The 13,565-nt window shown below is 49.3% G+C and overlaps 1 protein-coding gene across 5 annotated transcripts in view; it reads left to right on the forward strand.

The window, feature by feature from the left end:
* Positions 1-13,565, forward strand: part of SEC14L5 (SEC14 like lipid binding 5) — a gene marked incomplete at its 3' end in the record, with an annotated part of 41,515 nt that overhangs the window by 7,849 nt on the left and 20,101 nt on the right. For all 5 annotated transcript variants that reach the window (XR_014236072.1, XM_082362242.1, XM_082362243.1 and 2 more), the window contains 4 exons: positions 7,575-7,724; positions 8,144-8,275; positions 10,543-10,671; positions 11,250-11,442. Coding sequence is in view for 4 of the 5 variants with exons in the window: in XM_082362242.1 (XP_082218368.1) it covers positions 7,575-7,724; positions 8,144-8,275; positions 10,543-10,671; positions 11,250-11,442 (604 nt within the window). The remainder of the gene's footprint in view (positions 1-7,574; positions 7,725-8,143; positions 8,276-10,542; positions 10,672-11,249; positions 11,443-13,565) is intronic.

Consider the following 13,565-nt stretch of genomic DNA (forward strand, 5'->3'; position numbering starts at 1 on the left):
ATATAAAAAAATAAAAATAAAATAGCATTTCCCTCCCATCATGATCCTGACATAGCACTAAGTGTCAAGACACTCTAGGTTGGCCTCGCTGCCGCCCTGCCTCTCCCTGAACCATCAGGGGTACCAGCTGATCCCGGAAGTCCGTGGGTGCGGAGCATGTTCAGAGGAGGGTTGCTCCCCACTCCGCTCCCCGCGAGTGGGTAAGAAGCCACAGCAGGCTTTTGTGCAGTGCCCTGGCCCAGCCGATGGGCTGCACATTCCCGCAGGGCCGAAGAGGCCAAACGTTCCCCTAGCATGACCTCACGAGGAGGACACCAGGTCCCAGCCAGGCAAAGGGAGGCCAGCTTCCTTCCTCTTCCTTCCTTCCCTCCTTCCCTTCCTTCCTTCCCTCCTTAAGCAAATATTGGCTGGGTGTCTATGGTGTCCCAGGTGTGCTGCGAGGCCACTGGGGAATCCAGTGGGGAAGGAAACAGACCTAGAGACAGAGGCATTGACTATAAACAAATAAACACAGACATGATACCCTATTCCAAATCACGATCTGGTAGGGCTATAAACCATCCAGAAGATGGCTTACCCTCTTAAAAAACTGTGGTAAAATATACATAACACAAAATTAACCATTTTTAGGGGTACAGTTTGGTGGCATTAAGTGCATTCACATTGTTGTGCAACCATCACCGCCATCCATTGCCATAACTTTTTCATCCTCCCGTACTGAAACTCTGTTCCCATTAAACACTAACTCCCTGTTCTCTCCCTCCCCCAGTCCCTGGTAACCACCATTCTACTTTCTGTCTCGATGAATTTGACGACTCTAGGGACCTCATATAAGTGGAATCATACAGTATTTGACCTTTTGTGTCTGGCTTCTTTCACTGAGTATTATGTTTTCGAGGTTCATCCATGTTGTAGCGTGTGTCAGTATGTCATTCCTTTTTATGGCTGCATAATATTCCACTATATGGCTGGACCATATTTTGTTTTTCCATTCATTTGTCAATGGATATTGGGGTTGTTTCCACTTTTTTGGCTACTGTGAATAATGCTGCTGTGAACATGGGTGTACAAATATCAATTCAAGAACCTGTTGGTTTACCCTTGTCCATTAAAAAAAAGAAATCTACTATGTGGTGACTGGCACTGTGCTAAATGTCTCACACATCTTATCTCCCTTTAATCTTTTCAGCAACCCTTACAGAGTCGGTATCATTGTCATCATCATCATCCTTTTTTTTCTGAGGAAACTGAGTCTCAGAGAAGCTAAGATGAGATCACCCCACTGGCAGGTGGCAGAGGCAGCATCTAAACCCCATGCGTTGTCTCTGCCACTTCACCATATCCCAGCCTTGCCCCCTGCAGGGTCCTTCTGACTTTTTGTCTCCATCGTTTTGTCTCCTGAGCTGCCTTTGACTAGAATAGCAGCAGGTTTCTCAGCTACAGGGCCATCTGGGTACAGCTGTTTCTATAGATTGTATACAGCAGTCATTTCAAAAGGTTCCAGAGTGATGTTGCCCTGGTTCACCCATGTCTGCTTGCCTTCATCAGCGGGGATGTAACTACTGCCATCGGGTGTCTGATGGCTCCTTCAGCAACTCTGAGCAACTCTGCCAAGAGCTGGGGGATCCACACAATGAAATATTATTCAGCTGTGAAAAGGAATAAAGCATTGACACAGGCTACAACATGGATGAGCCTCAGAAACATAATGCTCAGTGAAAGAAGCCAGACACAAAAGGCCACGTATTATATGATTCCATTTGCATTAAATGTCCAGAAAAGGCAAATCCATAGAGAGAGAAAGTGGATTAGTGGATGCCTAGGGCTGGGTTGGGGGGAAAGGGGAGTGACTGTGATGGGTGTGGGGTTTCTGTGGGGTGATGAGACGTTTTGGTGTTAGAGAGTGGTGATGGTTGCAAAACTTTGTGAATGTTCTAAAATCCACTGAACTGTACATTTTTATTTAAAAAATACATATATATATATATTTATTTATTTTGGCTGCGCCAGGTCTTAGTTGAGGCACGCAGGATCTTTGTTGCGGCATGCGGGATCTTTAGTTGTGGCATACGGACTCTTAGGTGCGGCATGCGGGATCTAGTTCCCTGACCAGGATCGAACCTGGGCCCCCTGCATTGGGAGCGCAGAGTCTTACCCACTGGACCACCAAGGAAGTCCCTGAACTGTACACTTTTTAAGAGTGCATTTTATGGTATGAGAATTATATCGCAATTTAAAAAAAGAGTTGGGGGAGCTGAGAGGATTGATACGTCTGTCCTGGGGTCTCCCAGGCTTGCCGGGGAAGCTGGGGGTGGACAGGAAAGTCCCCTGAGGAGTGTGACAGGGAGGGTACACTTTGTGCAGTGGTCACGGTTGTCAGTGCCGAATCAAGCCTGCAGCACGGAAAGAGAAGGTGAAGTGTTGGGCTAGAATATGTTGGTGTGGTTTGGATACTCTTTTCCCACTTTTGGCGGAAGGTTTGGGGTAAGCAGCATTCCAGCTTCCTTTGAATTTGCATGAGGAAGAGCAGGAAGGAAGGAGGGAGGGGAGGGGAGGAGGGAGCAGCTGCCAAGTGATTAGCAGAAATAGCTTTTCTGTACTTTATAGAATCTCACTCTTTTTTAAAATTTAAATTTATTGAACAAATGCTTATGTAGAACGAACCATGTGCCAGGCACTGTTCTCAGCTCTTAACCAAAACAGACTCCTTTATTCCCCTGATGGCTCAGTAAGAGAGCTACTTTTCTTATTCTCCTTTTAACAAATGAAGGAAGGAGGGAATTGAGAGCTTGATGACTTGTTCAAGGCTACAGAGCTGGTAGTAAGCAGAGCAGAAATTCGAACCCAAGCCCCAGAGTCCACACCCTTCATGGCTAAGCTGCACTGTCATTCACTCCTTTATCATGTAATGTCTATTGAGTGTCGACTGCACGCTAGGCATTTTGCTAAGCACTAGGGATTCAGGGCTGATGAGTTTTTACTTCAGCAGTTGTGACACGGGAAAGAAGGAAAGAGGCACAACTGAGCACTCATTGGGAGGTTTCATGATTACTCCCCTTTATAGAGTAATCATGTTATAGACTAATCATGTTCTCAGGGAGAAACAGGAAGTACTGTGCTCAAGGTTACCCAGCCTGGAGATGGGCAAGTCTGGCTAGGAATCCAGGCTCCCCTTTCCACATGCTTAGTGTGTTGATGTGGATTTTTGCAGGATGGGCAGCTCATAGGAGACCTTCAATAGAAGTTTCCACTGGCCTCTGCCTGCCCCAGCCCTGTCCCTGCCTGGGCAAGTTCTGGGCCTTGGACCAGCTCCCTTTCTGAGCTGGCACGCGTGGGTGTCCCTCTCCAATCACTTGGCGGAAGGGCTGAAACCGAATCCTTCTGCTACCCTGTGTCCCTGAGGAGGCCACAGCATGTGTTTGTCCAGCTGGGAGAAGCTCAGGCCTGATTTTTGGGGATAGCAGTCAGTGTCTGAGGCTCTCAGGTAGGGATAAAACTAGCTGTGTGAGCTGGTTTCCAACACAGGGAGGGTCCTGTGAACTACATGATCCTGTAAGACCCTGTCACCTGCTAAAGGCAAAGGGGCCCTGATCTGAGGGTTTTGGGCCAGCAGGATGCAGGATTTCCAAAACACTGATATTTGTGATGTAGCCAGTGTCCCCTGAGAGGCAGGACTGGGAGGTTCAGGGCTGGGGGCTGGGTCAGATGGACCTGCGATCCAACCCCACCACTTAGTGGCCCTGTGATGCCAGAGGCAAGTCACTCTGCCTTCTCGAGCCTCAACTTGCTCATCTGTAAAATGGGGAAATACGAGTTTCCATCCCAACAGGATGTCATGAGGACAAAATGGTGCAGTCAGCCCTCTGTAAATGTCACCATAACAACGGTGTCCAACACCAGCCCTCACAACCCCAAGGAATCTCTGGCTGACAGCCTCTGACTCTGGAGAATTAGCACTGGGGTAGACTCCTTATTTTGGGGCCCCCTGCCTTCCAGATGGAGCCTGGGCTCTGGGGTCCCCTCAGTACTTGGGGTGGCACCATTGTTGAAACAGCAGTGCCTTCCCTCACACAGTCAGGGAAAGCTGGGTCCAAGAGCCCGTCTGCTGCTGATCAGCTCTGCCGTTATCTGGGGGTGCCAGACAGGGTTCTTCCAACAAGAGGTTTGTAACAAGAGGAAGTTGGTGAAGCTCGGTTGGCTGTGTGCACTGAGCTAACGGCCTGTCATTCCTCTCCCTGGACCCCTTTCTTGGGGCTTTTTGGGCCATTGGCAAGTTTGCATTCTTTCTTTCCTTGCCCATCGGCTTTTCTTTGTTAGCCCTAGTTAGCCCAAGAACTGAGATGGGCACAGGTCTGAGTTCAGTGCCGCAAAAAAACACATAGCCCAGGCCTTGGGTATGCCATGTGCAAGCAAGTATATGGTTAGAAGGTGCCATAAGTGCTACCAAGAAAATGAACAGGACAGAGAACAGTACAGGAGGCAGCCTTGCAGGGATGAAGGTAGGGGAGGATGTCCCAGGAAGGGGGGCCAGCACAGATGAGTCCCTGAAGCCAGAACATCTCTTGAGCCTCCAATCCAGGTCTCCTACCTCCTGGAAGCCCCTGTGACTCAAACCTCTCTCCCCCTTTGATGTCAAGTGGATTGATTAGTGTTCCAAGAAGAGGGAGCAGCAAGTGCAAAGGCCCTGTGGCAGGAACAAGCTTGGTGGGTATATTTGTTTCCTGTGGCTGCCATAACAAAGTACCACAAACTGGTACTGGTGGCTTAAACAGCAGACATTTTTTACCTCATAGTCCTGGAGGCTGGAAGCCTGAGATCAAGGTGTCGGCAGAGTTGGTTCCTATTGAGGGCTGCGAGGGAGAATCTGTTCCATGCCTCTCCCCTAGCTTCTGGTGTGGCTGGAAATCCTTGGTGTTCCTTGGCTTCACCCCAACCTGTGCCTTCGTCTTCACGTGGCATTCTCTGTGTGTGTGTGTTTGTGTCCAAATTTCCCTGTTTTAAAAGGACGCCAGTCCTATTGGATTAGGGCCCCCCCCCCTACTCCAATATGACTTCATCTTAATTAATTACATCCACAACAGACCTATTTCCAAATAAGGTCACATCTTGAGGTACTGGGGGGGGGTTAGGATTTCAACCTATGAATTTTGTTAGGGGTGGATGACACACAATTCAACCTATGACAGCATGTTCCAAAAACAGCAAGGCTGGAGCAGAGAAAAGGAGGCTGCAGTGGGAGGTGGGATGGTGGCACAGAGTAAGGAGTGTAAAGGGTAAGAGTGGGATTTGTTCCGGGCATCCAGGCCTGTTCTGAGTATGTCGTTCCATCTGGGGAGCAGGAGAGAGACTGCAGAACAGAGGAATTGGAGATGCTCAGGGGCAGTGTGGCCACTGCTTGGCAGGAGTTGAAGGACTGAGGGTGGAGAAATCAAGACCACATGGCCCCGGCGGAAAATGCCTGGGCTGTTTCCAAGCTGCTGAGCAAGGGGTTCCTGAGGGAGCAGGGGCTGGGCCGGCTTGGGATTTAAATCCAGGTTCACCATTTTGCACTGTGTGACATTGGGTAAGTTACTTAGTGTCTCTGGGCTCCAGTTTCCTCATTTGTCAAATGGGGGCGCCATACAGAGGATTAAATGGAAGAAGGCACACAGCTGGAGGAGCAGAGTCGAGGCCTCACTGTGTGCCAACTGCTCTGAGACGTGATCTAGTGACATCCTTACCACCAGCCCATTTTATAGATGATGAGACGGAGGCTCAGAGAGGGCAAGCGACTTGCCTAAGGTCACGCAGTGAGAAGGTAGCAGGAACTCAAACTGAGTCTGACCAGTTCCGACACATGCACCCCTTTCCCTCCATAAACCTTCAAATGTCAGCATCCCTCTGCCCATCACAGAGGTGGGGCAGAGCCCAGCTCCTCTGGCTCCCTCTGCTCAGAAGGGGCTGGGAGGGAGTTGTTCGCAGTTCTTGCAAATGTGCACTGTGCCACCATTTGAGTCCTGTTGCCTGGAGAATAAAAACCCTGGGTGCCTACTATGCTCCAGGCTCTGCGTGAGATACTCAACCTGGTATATACCCATTTTCCAGATGATGAAACGGCTAAGAGAAAAGAAGGGACTTGCTTCTCCTGGAGGTGGAGCTGGGCTTCATGCCAGGTGCCTGACCCCACCCCAAGCTCTGCTTGCTTTGCTATGCAGCTCCTTCCTCAGTGGAGAAATGCCTTCCTTTGAAAGAGGGTTCAAGGCAACCTGAGATGTGTAGGGGAGACACAGTTCTCAGGGGGCCTCCCTTGCCAGCCCTGAGACTAGGCCCCCAGGAGTGCCGTTGTGCATTCTCCCCTGAGGAGAGTTATTCTAACCCTGGTGTGTTTGTACAAAGCAACCAGCCTCTACACATGGAGGCAGCCCTGTCCTCCTGACCCTGGCGGACGATGCGCTGGGCTGGCCTCGTGGGGCCTTGAGTGACACCAAGAGCACCAAGCATTTCTTCCTTGTTCCTCCCGCGCCTCTGCCCTTCTGAGCTGGGTGGTCCCACCTCCCTGCCAGGAGCCAGGAGGGATGGGAAGGAGGTGTGTGTCCTCAGATGCCGGCACTACTTTTGGAGCTCACTTTGATCCTTGATTCTGGGTCCCGTGGCTGTGACAGGCTCTTGGAGCAAACCCCGCTTGAATACAGTCAGCCACGGATGCTGGTATGCCCCCCCGCGGCTCTGACCCTGGCACTTCTGGAATTGAGCTCTCATCCTCCAATCTGGATGCTTTTTCTTTCTTTTACTTGCCTAACTGCCCTGGCTAGAACCTCCAGGACAATGTTGCATGGAAGCAGCCAGAGCAGACATCCCTGCCTAGTTCCTGATCTTAGGGGGAAAGTGTCAGTCTTTCACCATTGAGTACGATGTTAGCTGGGGTTTTTGTAGGTGCCCTTTATCAGGCTGAGGAAGTTCCCTTCTATTCCGAGTTTGTTGAGTGTTGTTTTTTATTTTTTTAATCACGAAGGGGTGTTGGTTTTGTCGATTGTTTTTTTCTAAAAGATATCTTCTTTTAAAATGCCCCAGGCCATATTTAAAATAGATAACCAACAAGGACCTACGGCATAGCACAGGGAACTCTGCTCAATATTCTGTGATAACCTAAATGGGAAAAGAATTTGAAAAAGAAGAGATACATGTATATGTATAACTGAATCACTTTGCTGTACACCTGAAACTAACACAGCTTTGTTAATCAACTATACTCCAATATAAAATAAAAAAATAAAAGACAAAAAATTAAATAAAATGCCCCAAGCTAGCCCACTCTACCTTCCCAGGGCAAAAACTCAAATGTAGAGTCAAAACGTGATTTGCCAAGTCATAGCTCAGGCACTCCTGCGTCACTGCTCTAGAACAGATGTTAAGACGGTGGTCTTGGTAATACAGGCAGTGGTCACTGCTCTTTCCACAGGCCAGGACGCTCTTCTCTTCTCTGGACACCCCCTCTCGGAATTGAGACAACAGCCCAGGGAGGGCTGGAAGGAGAAGGGTTGTGCTCCGGCTGCCCCCAGCCCCCTTGGCGCTCACCCCTGCCCCTCTGTCCCCAGGCCTATGAGAAGCGCTTCCCCACCTGCCCGCAGATCCCGGTCTTCCTGGGCAGCGAGGTCCTACGCGAGTCCCGCAGCGCCGACGGGGCGGTGCACTTGGTGGAGCGGAGCTGCCGGCTGCGCGTGGAAGCCCCGCGGCTGTTGCGGAAGGTGGGCGCGGAGAGGGTCCTGGAGAACCAGGGACCCCGCAGGGGAGGGGACCGGACGGGTGGTGGGGGATGGCGGGCGGGGGACCTGGGACCAGGGGGGTGCTTTCAGGCGTTGGGGTGAGTGTGTATTGGTACCCGGAGGGCGCTCTGGGCTGGGGGCCTCCCCTGTCCAGGAGAGATGAGGGCCGGGAGGCTGGGCTGAGACTGTAGGAGGACCAGGGCCAAGAGGGAGTCCCGGGGTCCAGGAAGTCGGGGGAAGGGGGAAAAGTCGGGGATCCGGGCTCTGGCTGGTGGGCAGGCGAGGGACGGGGGCCCGGGGGTCCCGGGGTCCGAGGGTGACAGGGGCCAACCCTCCGGGTTCACGCCCCCAGCTGCCACCTCACGTCCAGCACGCACGTCCCTGCTGCCCTTTCCCTGCAGATTGCAGGCGTCGAGCACGTGGTCTTCGTGCAAAGAAACGTCTTGAACTGGAAGGAGAGGACTCTCCTCATCGAAGCACACAACGAGACCTTCGCCAGCCGCGTGGTGGTCAAGGAGAACTGCAGCTACACGGTGAGCAGCGGGCTGGAAGGCCCGGGATCCCGGCGCCCGCACCGGGCTGCGCGCTGACGTCTGTGAGGTCCCGCCCACTTCCGCCCTTCCACGGCGATGTCAGCTAGGATGCGGGACGCTCTTTCTATCAGCAGTTCACATACACAGCTGATATATACATGTATATGTATGTATTAGTTTAAGCAGTCTCAAAAACTGCTTGGGACATACTTACTAAAATATTATTCGTGTTTATCTGAAATTCAAGTGTGACTGGGCATCTTGTATTTTATTGGCTAAACCTGGCAACCCTGCCTCCCCACCCCCTTCATGAAACTGTGCCTCAGTTTCTTCACCTGTAAAATGAGGTTAATGATTGTACCTACCACATAGGTTGTGGTGAGGATTAAATGAAGTAAAATATCCGAACCCCTTAGAGCAGTGCCTGGCACATACTAAGTCCTGTATATGTGTTAACTTTTTATAAAAATTTTTACTGGAGTATAGTTGATTTACAATGTTGTGTTAGTTTAAGGTGTCCAGCAAAGTGAATCAGTTATACATATATCCACTCTTTTTTTTTTTTTTTTAGACTCTTTCCCATATAGGCCATTACAGAGTAATGAGTAGAGTTCATGTTAACTTTTAATATAATTAATGATAATTATTAGTTTCCAGTACATACTGATTGAGCACCTACTATATGCCAGGCAACCTGACAAGTCCTGTGCACCCAGCAGTGGACCAATCTGCCTGACCATTGCCTTCACGGGACTTCCATTCCAGTGGGAGACGCAGATGAGAAAAAAAAATCAATATATACTTACGACTTTGTCACAGTGCTAAGAAGGGATCCAGAATTACAGAAAATAAGAGGAGGTGACAGTGTCTTAGGTAACAGTGTCCCCCAGGCCTCTCCGAGGACATGCCGTTGAAGCTGAGATCGGAAGGTTGAGAGGGCTGGGAACAGAGTTCTGGAGGAGGAAACAGCATGTGTGAAGACCCTGAGGTGGATGAGCGAGGTCTGAGAATGGGGGCTGCGGGGGCCGAGTACTGCTGGCCTCGGGGCTGCAGTGAGGAGTTTGGAGGCATTTGCTGGGATGAACCCAGCTCTGCCACTTTCTTGCTGAGTGACACTGGGCAATTGCTTCCCTTCCCCGGGCCACCCTTCCATATCTGTAAAATGCAGCAGAACCCGCGTCACTGGGCACTGGGAGGAGCAAATGAGGTAACGCAGGTGAAGCCCCTTAGCTGACGCTACATCCCAGATGGTTGGCTCAAGGTGGTAACTCCAGGGTAAAAAATGTGGCCCATTACAGGTGTTTTGTTTTGTTTTTTTTAATTGGTTGTGCCGCGTGGCTTGCGGGATCTTAGTTCCCCGAACAGGGATCAAACCCGTGCCCCCTGCGGTGGAAGCGTGGAGTTCTAACCACTGGACCGCCAGGGAAGTCCCCTGGGTGTTTTTGATGTGTCTTTGCCCAGCCTCCTGTACGGGAGACCTTGCCTCATTCATCTGTCTGGTCCCTAGACACTTTGTGTGGTGCCTCGTATACAGCAGGCATCCAGTAAATGCTCACTGCTTTTTCCTTCCACATTTTCAGCTCCTCTTGGAGCCTCCTGGAAACTGGGTCCAGGATGTTTACCTCTGGGGAGGTGTTGGTGGTAGTTTTTTATAAGTCACTTTTAGTGTAGTGTTTCTTAGAGTGAGTTCTGCCAACAGCTGGTGAGCAGTATCACCAAGGCTGCTTGTAAATACAGATTCTAAGGCCCTACCTTGGACCTGTTCAGCCCAGGCATCTGCATATTTAACAGATGCCCTGCTAATGCTTCTGCCCACGGAAGTTTGAGAGGCACTAAGCCTGGGTCTGCACAGTGGCTCTGTCCATGAAATTTGTCTTTGCTTACATATATATGCATATTTATTTATAATAAAGATATGATATATAAATACATATTTTTAAAATATAGTATTTATGTATAATTTACTTATAATGATATATTAAATATGTTATTTAAATGTATCACTATGTACAATTTTTAAGGGATGAGAACATTGGTCTCACTTTCTTCTGGTCCCTCCTGAGAAGGCTCTCTGTTCTCTAAGGCTTTAGACCTTGCATTGTTCTGGGCAGGGCCCTTTGGTACTGCTGCTGCCCTTGGGTGTTGCCAGGCTGTGACGTGCTGTCCACTGCATGCTCTGGCTGGTCCAGGTCTCCAAGAGAGCCCCCTGGGGAGGGCATGGCGTCTTCCACACTGAGACCATGTCACTGCCCCTGCCTGGCTTTCAGGTCCACCCTGAGAATGAAGACTGGACATGCTTTGAGCAATCTGCCTCGCTCGACATCCGGTCCTTCTTTGGCTTCGAAAGTGCCTTGGAGAAGATCGCCATGAAGCAGTACACAGCCAATGTCAAGAGGGTAAGAGACGGGTTCCATAGGTCATGCAGAGGAAAGTGCACAGACCTCAGAGCCTGCAGATCCCGATCTGCCACCCCAAGACCCTTAACCTTCCTCAGCCTCAGTCTCCTCATCCGTAGAATGGGTATTCTAATCAAAGTCATATCATGTGAGATAATGGATGGAAAACACCTGGTCCATAATGGGGGCACCATAGTCATTGTCCCAAAGCTCCTAGGCTTGGGCAGTGAACTATCTAGACAGAGGGACATTGTGCGCTGCTTGGTTTAAAGATCTCAGACCCATCACTGAGTGGAGGCCTGTTAGTGTAGTGAAACAGGTGAACTTCATTTTAATAATAATATATTTTATCCACGTGTTATCAATATAAAACTTATTCGCGCGCTATTTTACAGTCCTCGTTTGGTACCATGTCTTGGAAATCCGGTGTGTATTTAACACTCCCAACACATGTCCCTTTGGACTGGCTGAATTTCAGCTGCTCAGTAGCCACATGTCAGGCTGGCTGGGGCCGGAGCCAGGTGGGGGCGACTTCCAGGCTGAACTCTGCGGTACTGATGTGTCTCTCTGACCTCCAGGGGAAGGAGGTGATCGAGCATTACCTGAACGAGCTCATCTCCCAGGGCACCTCTCACATTCCCCGGTGGACACCTGCCCCAGTCCCAGAGGAGGACACCCACTCCCAGGCTGGGCTGAGGGATCCTGGCTCCCTGGAGGTCTGCAGGCCTGGCAGCGCCCAGGGCCCTGCTCCCGAGATGGTCAGTACTGATGGTAGGTCTCAGCCAGCCAGCCGGGTCTGTTCTGGGGTCTGCAGCGTGTTTGCTCACTCTTGGGGGGAGGAGGTAGGGGTGGGGAGAGTTGCCAAGGGTCCCCTTGGTGTTGGGACCCAGCTTCCTCCCTCTCCGGGCTGCTTTGCCTTCTCTGTGCTCCAGCCCAAGAGCCAGAAGTGACTTATTTCTAGATCAGGAATTGACTGATCTGGTGCCTCAGGGCTTTCCTCTGTTTTATTCCTTTCCTCTGTTTTATTAATATTCTATATTAAATGAGTAATGCATGATCATGGTAGAAAAAAAACTGAAACTGCTCAGAAGATGTGAAGTAGGAAGTAAGACTCCTTTCCTCTTACTTGAGGCAACTACAGTTTTTCCTGAAATTATCTATATACGTACATAATATGCACACACGTGTATACACTCATACACACATGTGTAACCTACATTGAACAAATAAGAGCATATATACCTTCCATTCGATATTTTGCTTTTTTTTCACTTACTAATGTTGCTTGAACAGCTTTTTGTATCAGTGCATGTGTCTTGGCACTTTGCACTATTTTGTGGTGTGGTTGCACCATTATTTATTTATTAATAAAGATTTATTATTTTAGTTTTTTTTTAGCTAGTCTCCAATTGATGGACATGTAGATTGTTTCCATTCTTTTTTAAAATACAAATAATGTGGTACCTCTTTGTAGTTAAGGTTTTAAAAAATATTTTCATGAGCATATATATATAACACCTAATTTTGAGTTGATTTGCTGAGTCAAATGTTATATGCAACTAAAATTTTGGTAGATTTACCAATTAGGCCTGCAAAGAGGTATAGTAGTTAATGTTCCCACCAAAAATGTGTAGCTGCATCTATTCCGGACTTTACCCCAGCTACCCTGAGACTATTAGTAAATGTTTTAAACTTCTGAAGGGCAAAGAGTGACCAATGGTAGATTAGTGGCCATTTCTTTCTTTATGAGTGAGGTCGTTTTATTTTTTCATGTTTGGCAACTGTTTTTTCTTTTCTTTCTTTTTTTTTTTTTTTTTCTGTGAATTCCTGTTCTTGTCCTATGTCCATTCTCCTGTTTTTCCATCAATTTCTTATTGCCTTGTAAGAGCTCTTTGCATATTAAGGCAATTAGCCCTTTGTCATATTTCAGACTCTCATCGACATGGAAAATATTCACAATATAGTGATAAAGGAAAAAACCTAGGACACACAATTGCACATGCCCCATGAATCCAGTTTTAACCATGTGCACTAATGCCCGCAATGACTGTTTTCTCTTTGGGACCACTGAAGTGTAAGCGCTTGCCTGACACAGAGATATGCCACAAAAATACATCTGGGGCTGTGTTTAGGGAGAACAAAATTCATTTGTTCAACAAATATTTATTCTGCACCAACTGTGTGCACTAGATGGCTGCTGTTGTACATATGCTTTTAAAATATTAATTTTTTTTTTTTTTACTGCACTTCTTCTGCCCTTTTCTGTGCGCACACTCTGCGTGTCATGCCCTGTGCCCTCCCCATTTTGCACTAGGCCTTCCCTTCCCTTTCTGTCTGTGCTGTCCACCAGCAGAGCCAGTACTCAGGATGGCTGGAGGGAGGCAGGATCATGCCCCTTCCACCCTGCTCTGTGTCACTGAGCCTTTGTGCTCAGAAGGAGAAAGGGGCCTCACATCTGCCTGGAGGCCGGAAGGAAGCTGGCGTCTACTGCCTCCCTCGTGTTTCCTCCCTCATCCCCTCCTTGCCCCCTCCCTGTCTTCAGCATCTCCGCTTCTGACCACTCTGAGGTGTTGCAGGGTCTGGGCGGTCCCTCCACAGCATTCCTCCTGACTCTGTTTACCCAGGAGGCTACTGGTGCAGTTGCCATGACCACCAGCCCTGGGCTTTTTTTGTTTTGGAGGGAAACGCTGGGTCCTGCTGCTGGATGTGCAGACATTCTGTTTGTTTTCTTATTGTGCCTTCTGCACACAAAGAACAGTCTATACCCATGAAGGCTGCTCTTTGTGGACCATCTGCACCCAGGGCTGAGATGCTAAGATGCCGAGATGCCTCACCATGCCAGCCTCTGCCACCACAGCAGTTCAGAGTGGGCAACAGGACCTCAGCTCCGAGTC

This window comes from Balaenoptera borealis (genome assembly GCF_965194805.1).
Source record: "Balaenoptera borealis genome assembly, chromosome: 16".
NCBI classification, from domain to species: domain Eukaryota; kingdom Metazoa; phylum Chordata; class Mammalia; order Artiodactyla; family Balaenopteridae; genus Balaenoptera; species Balaenoptera borealis.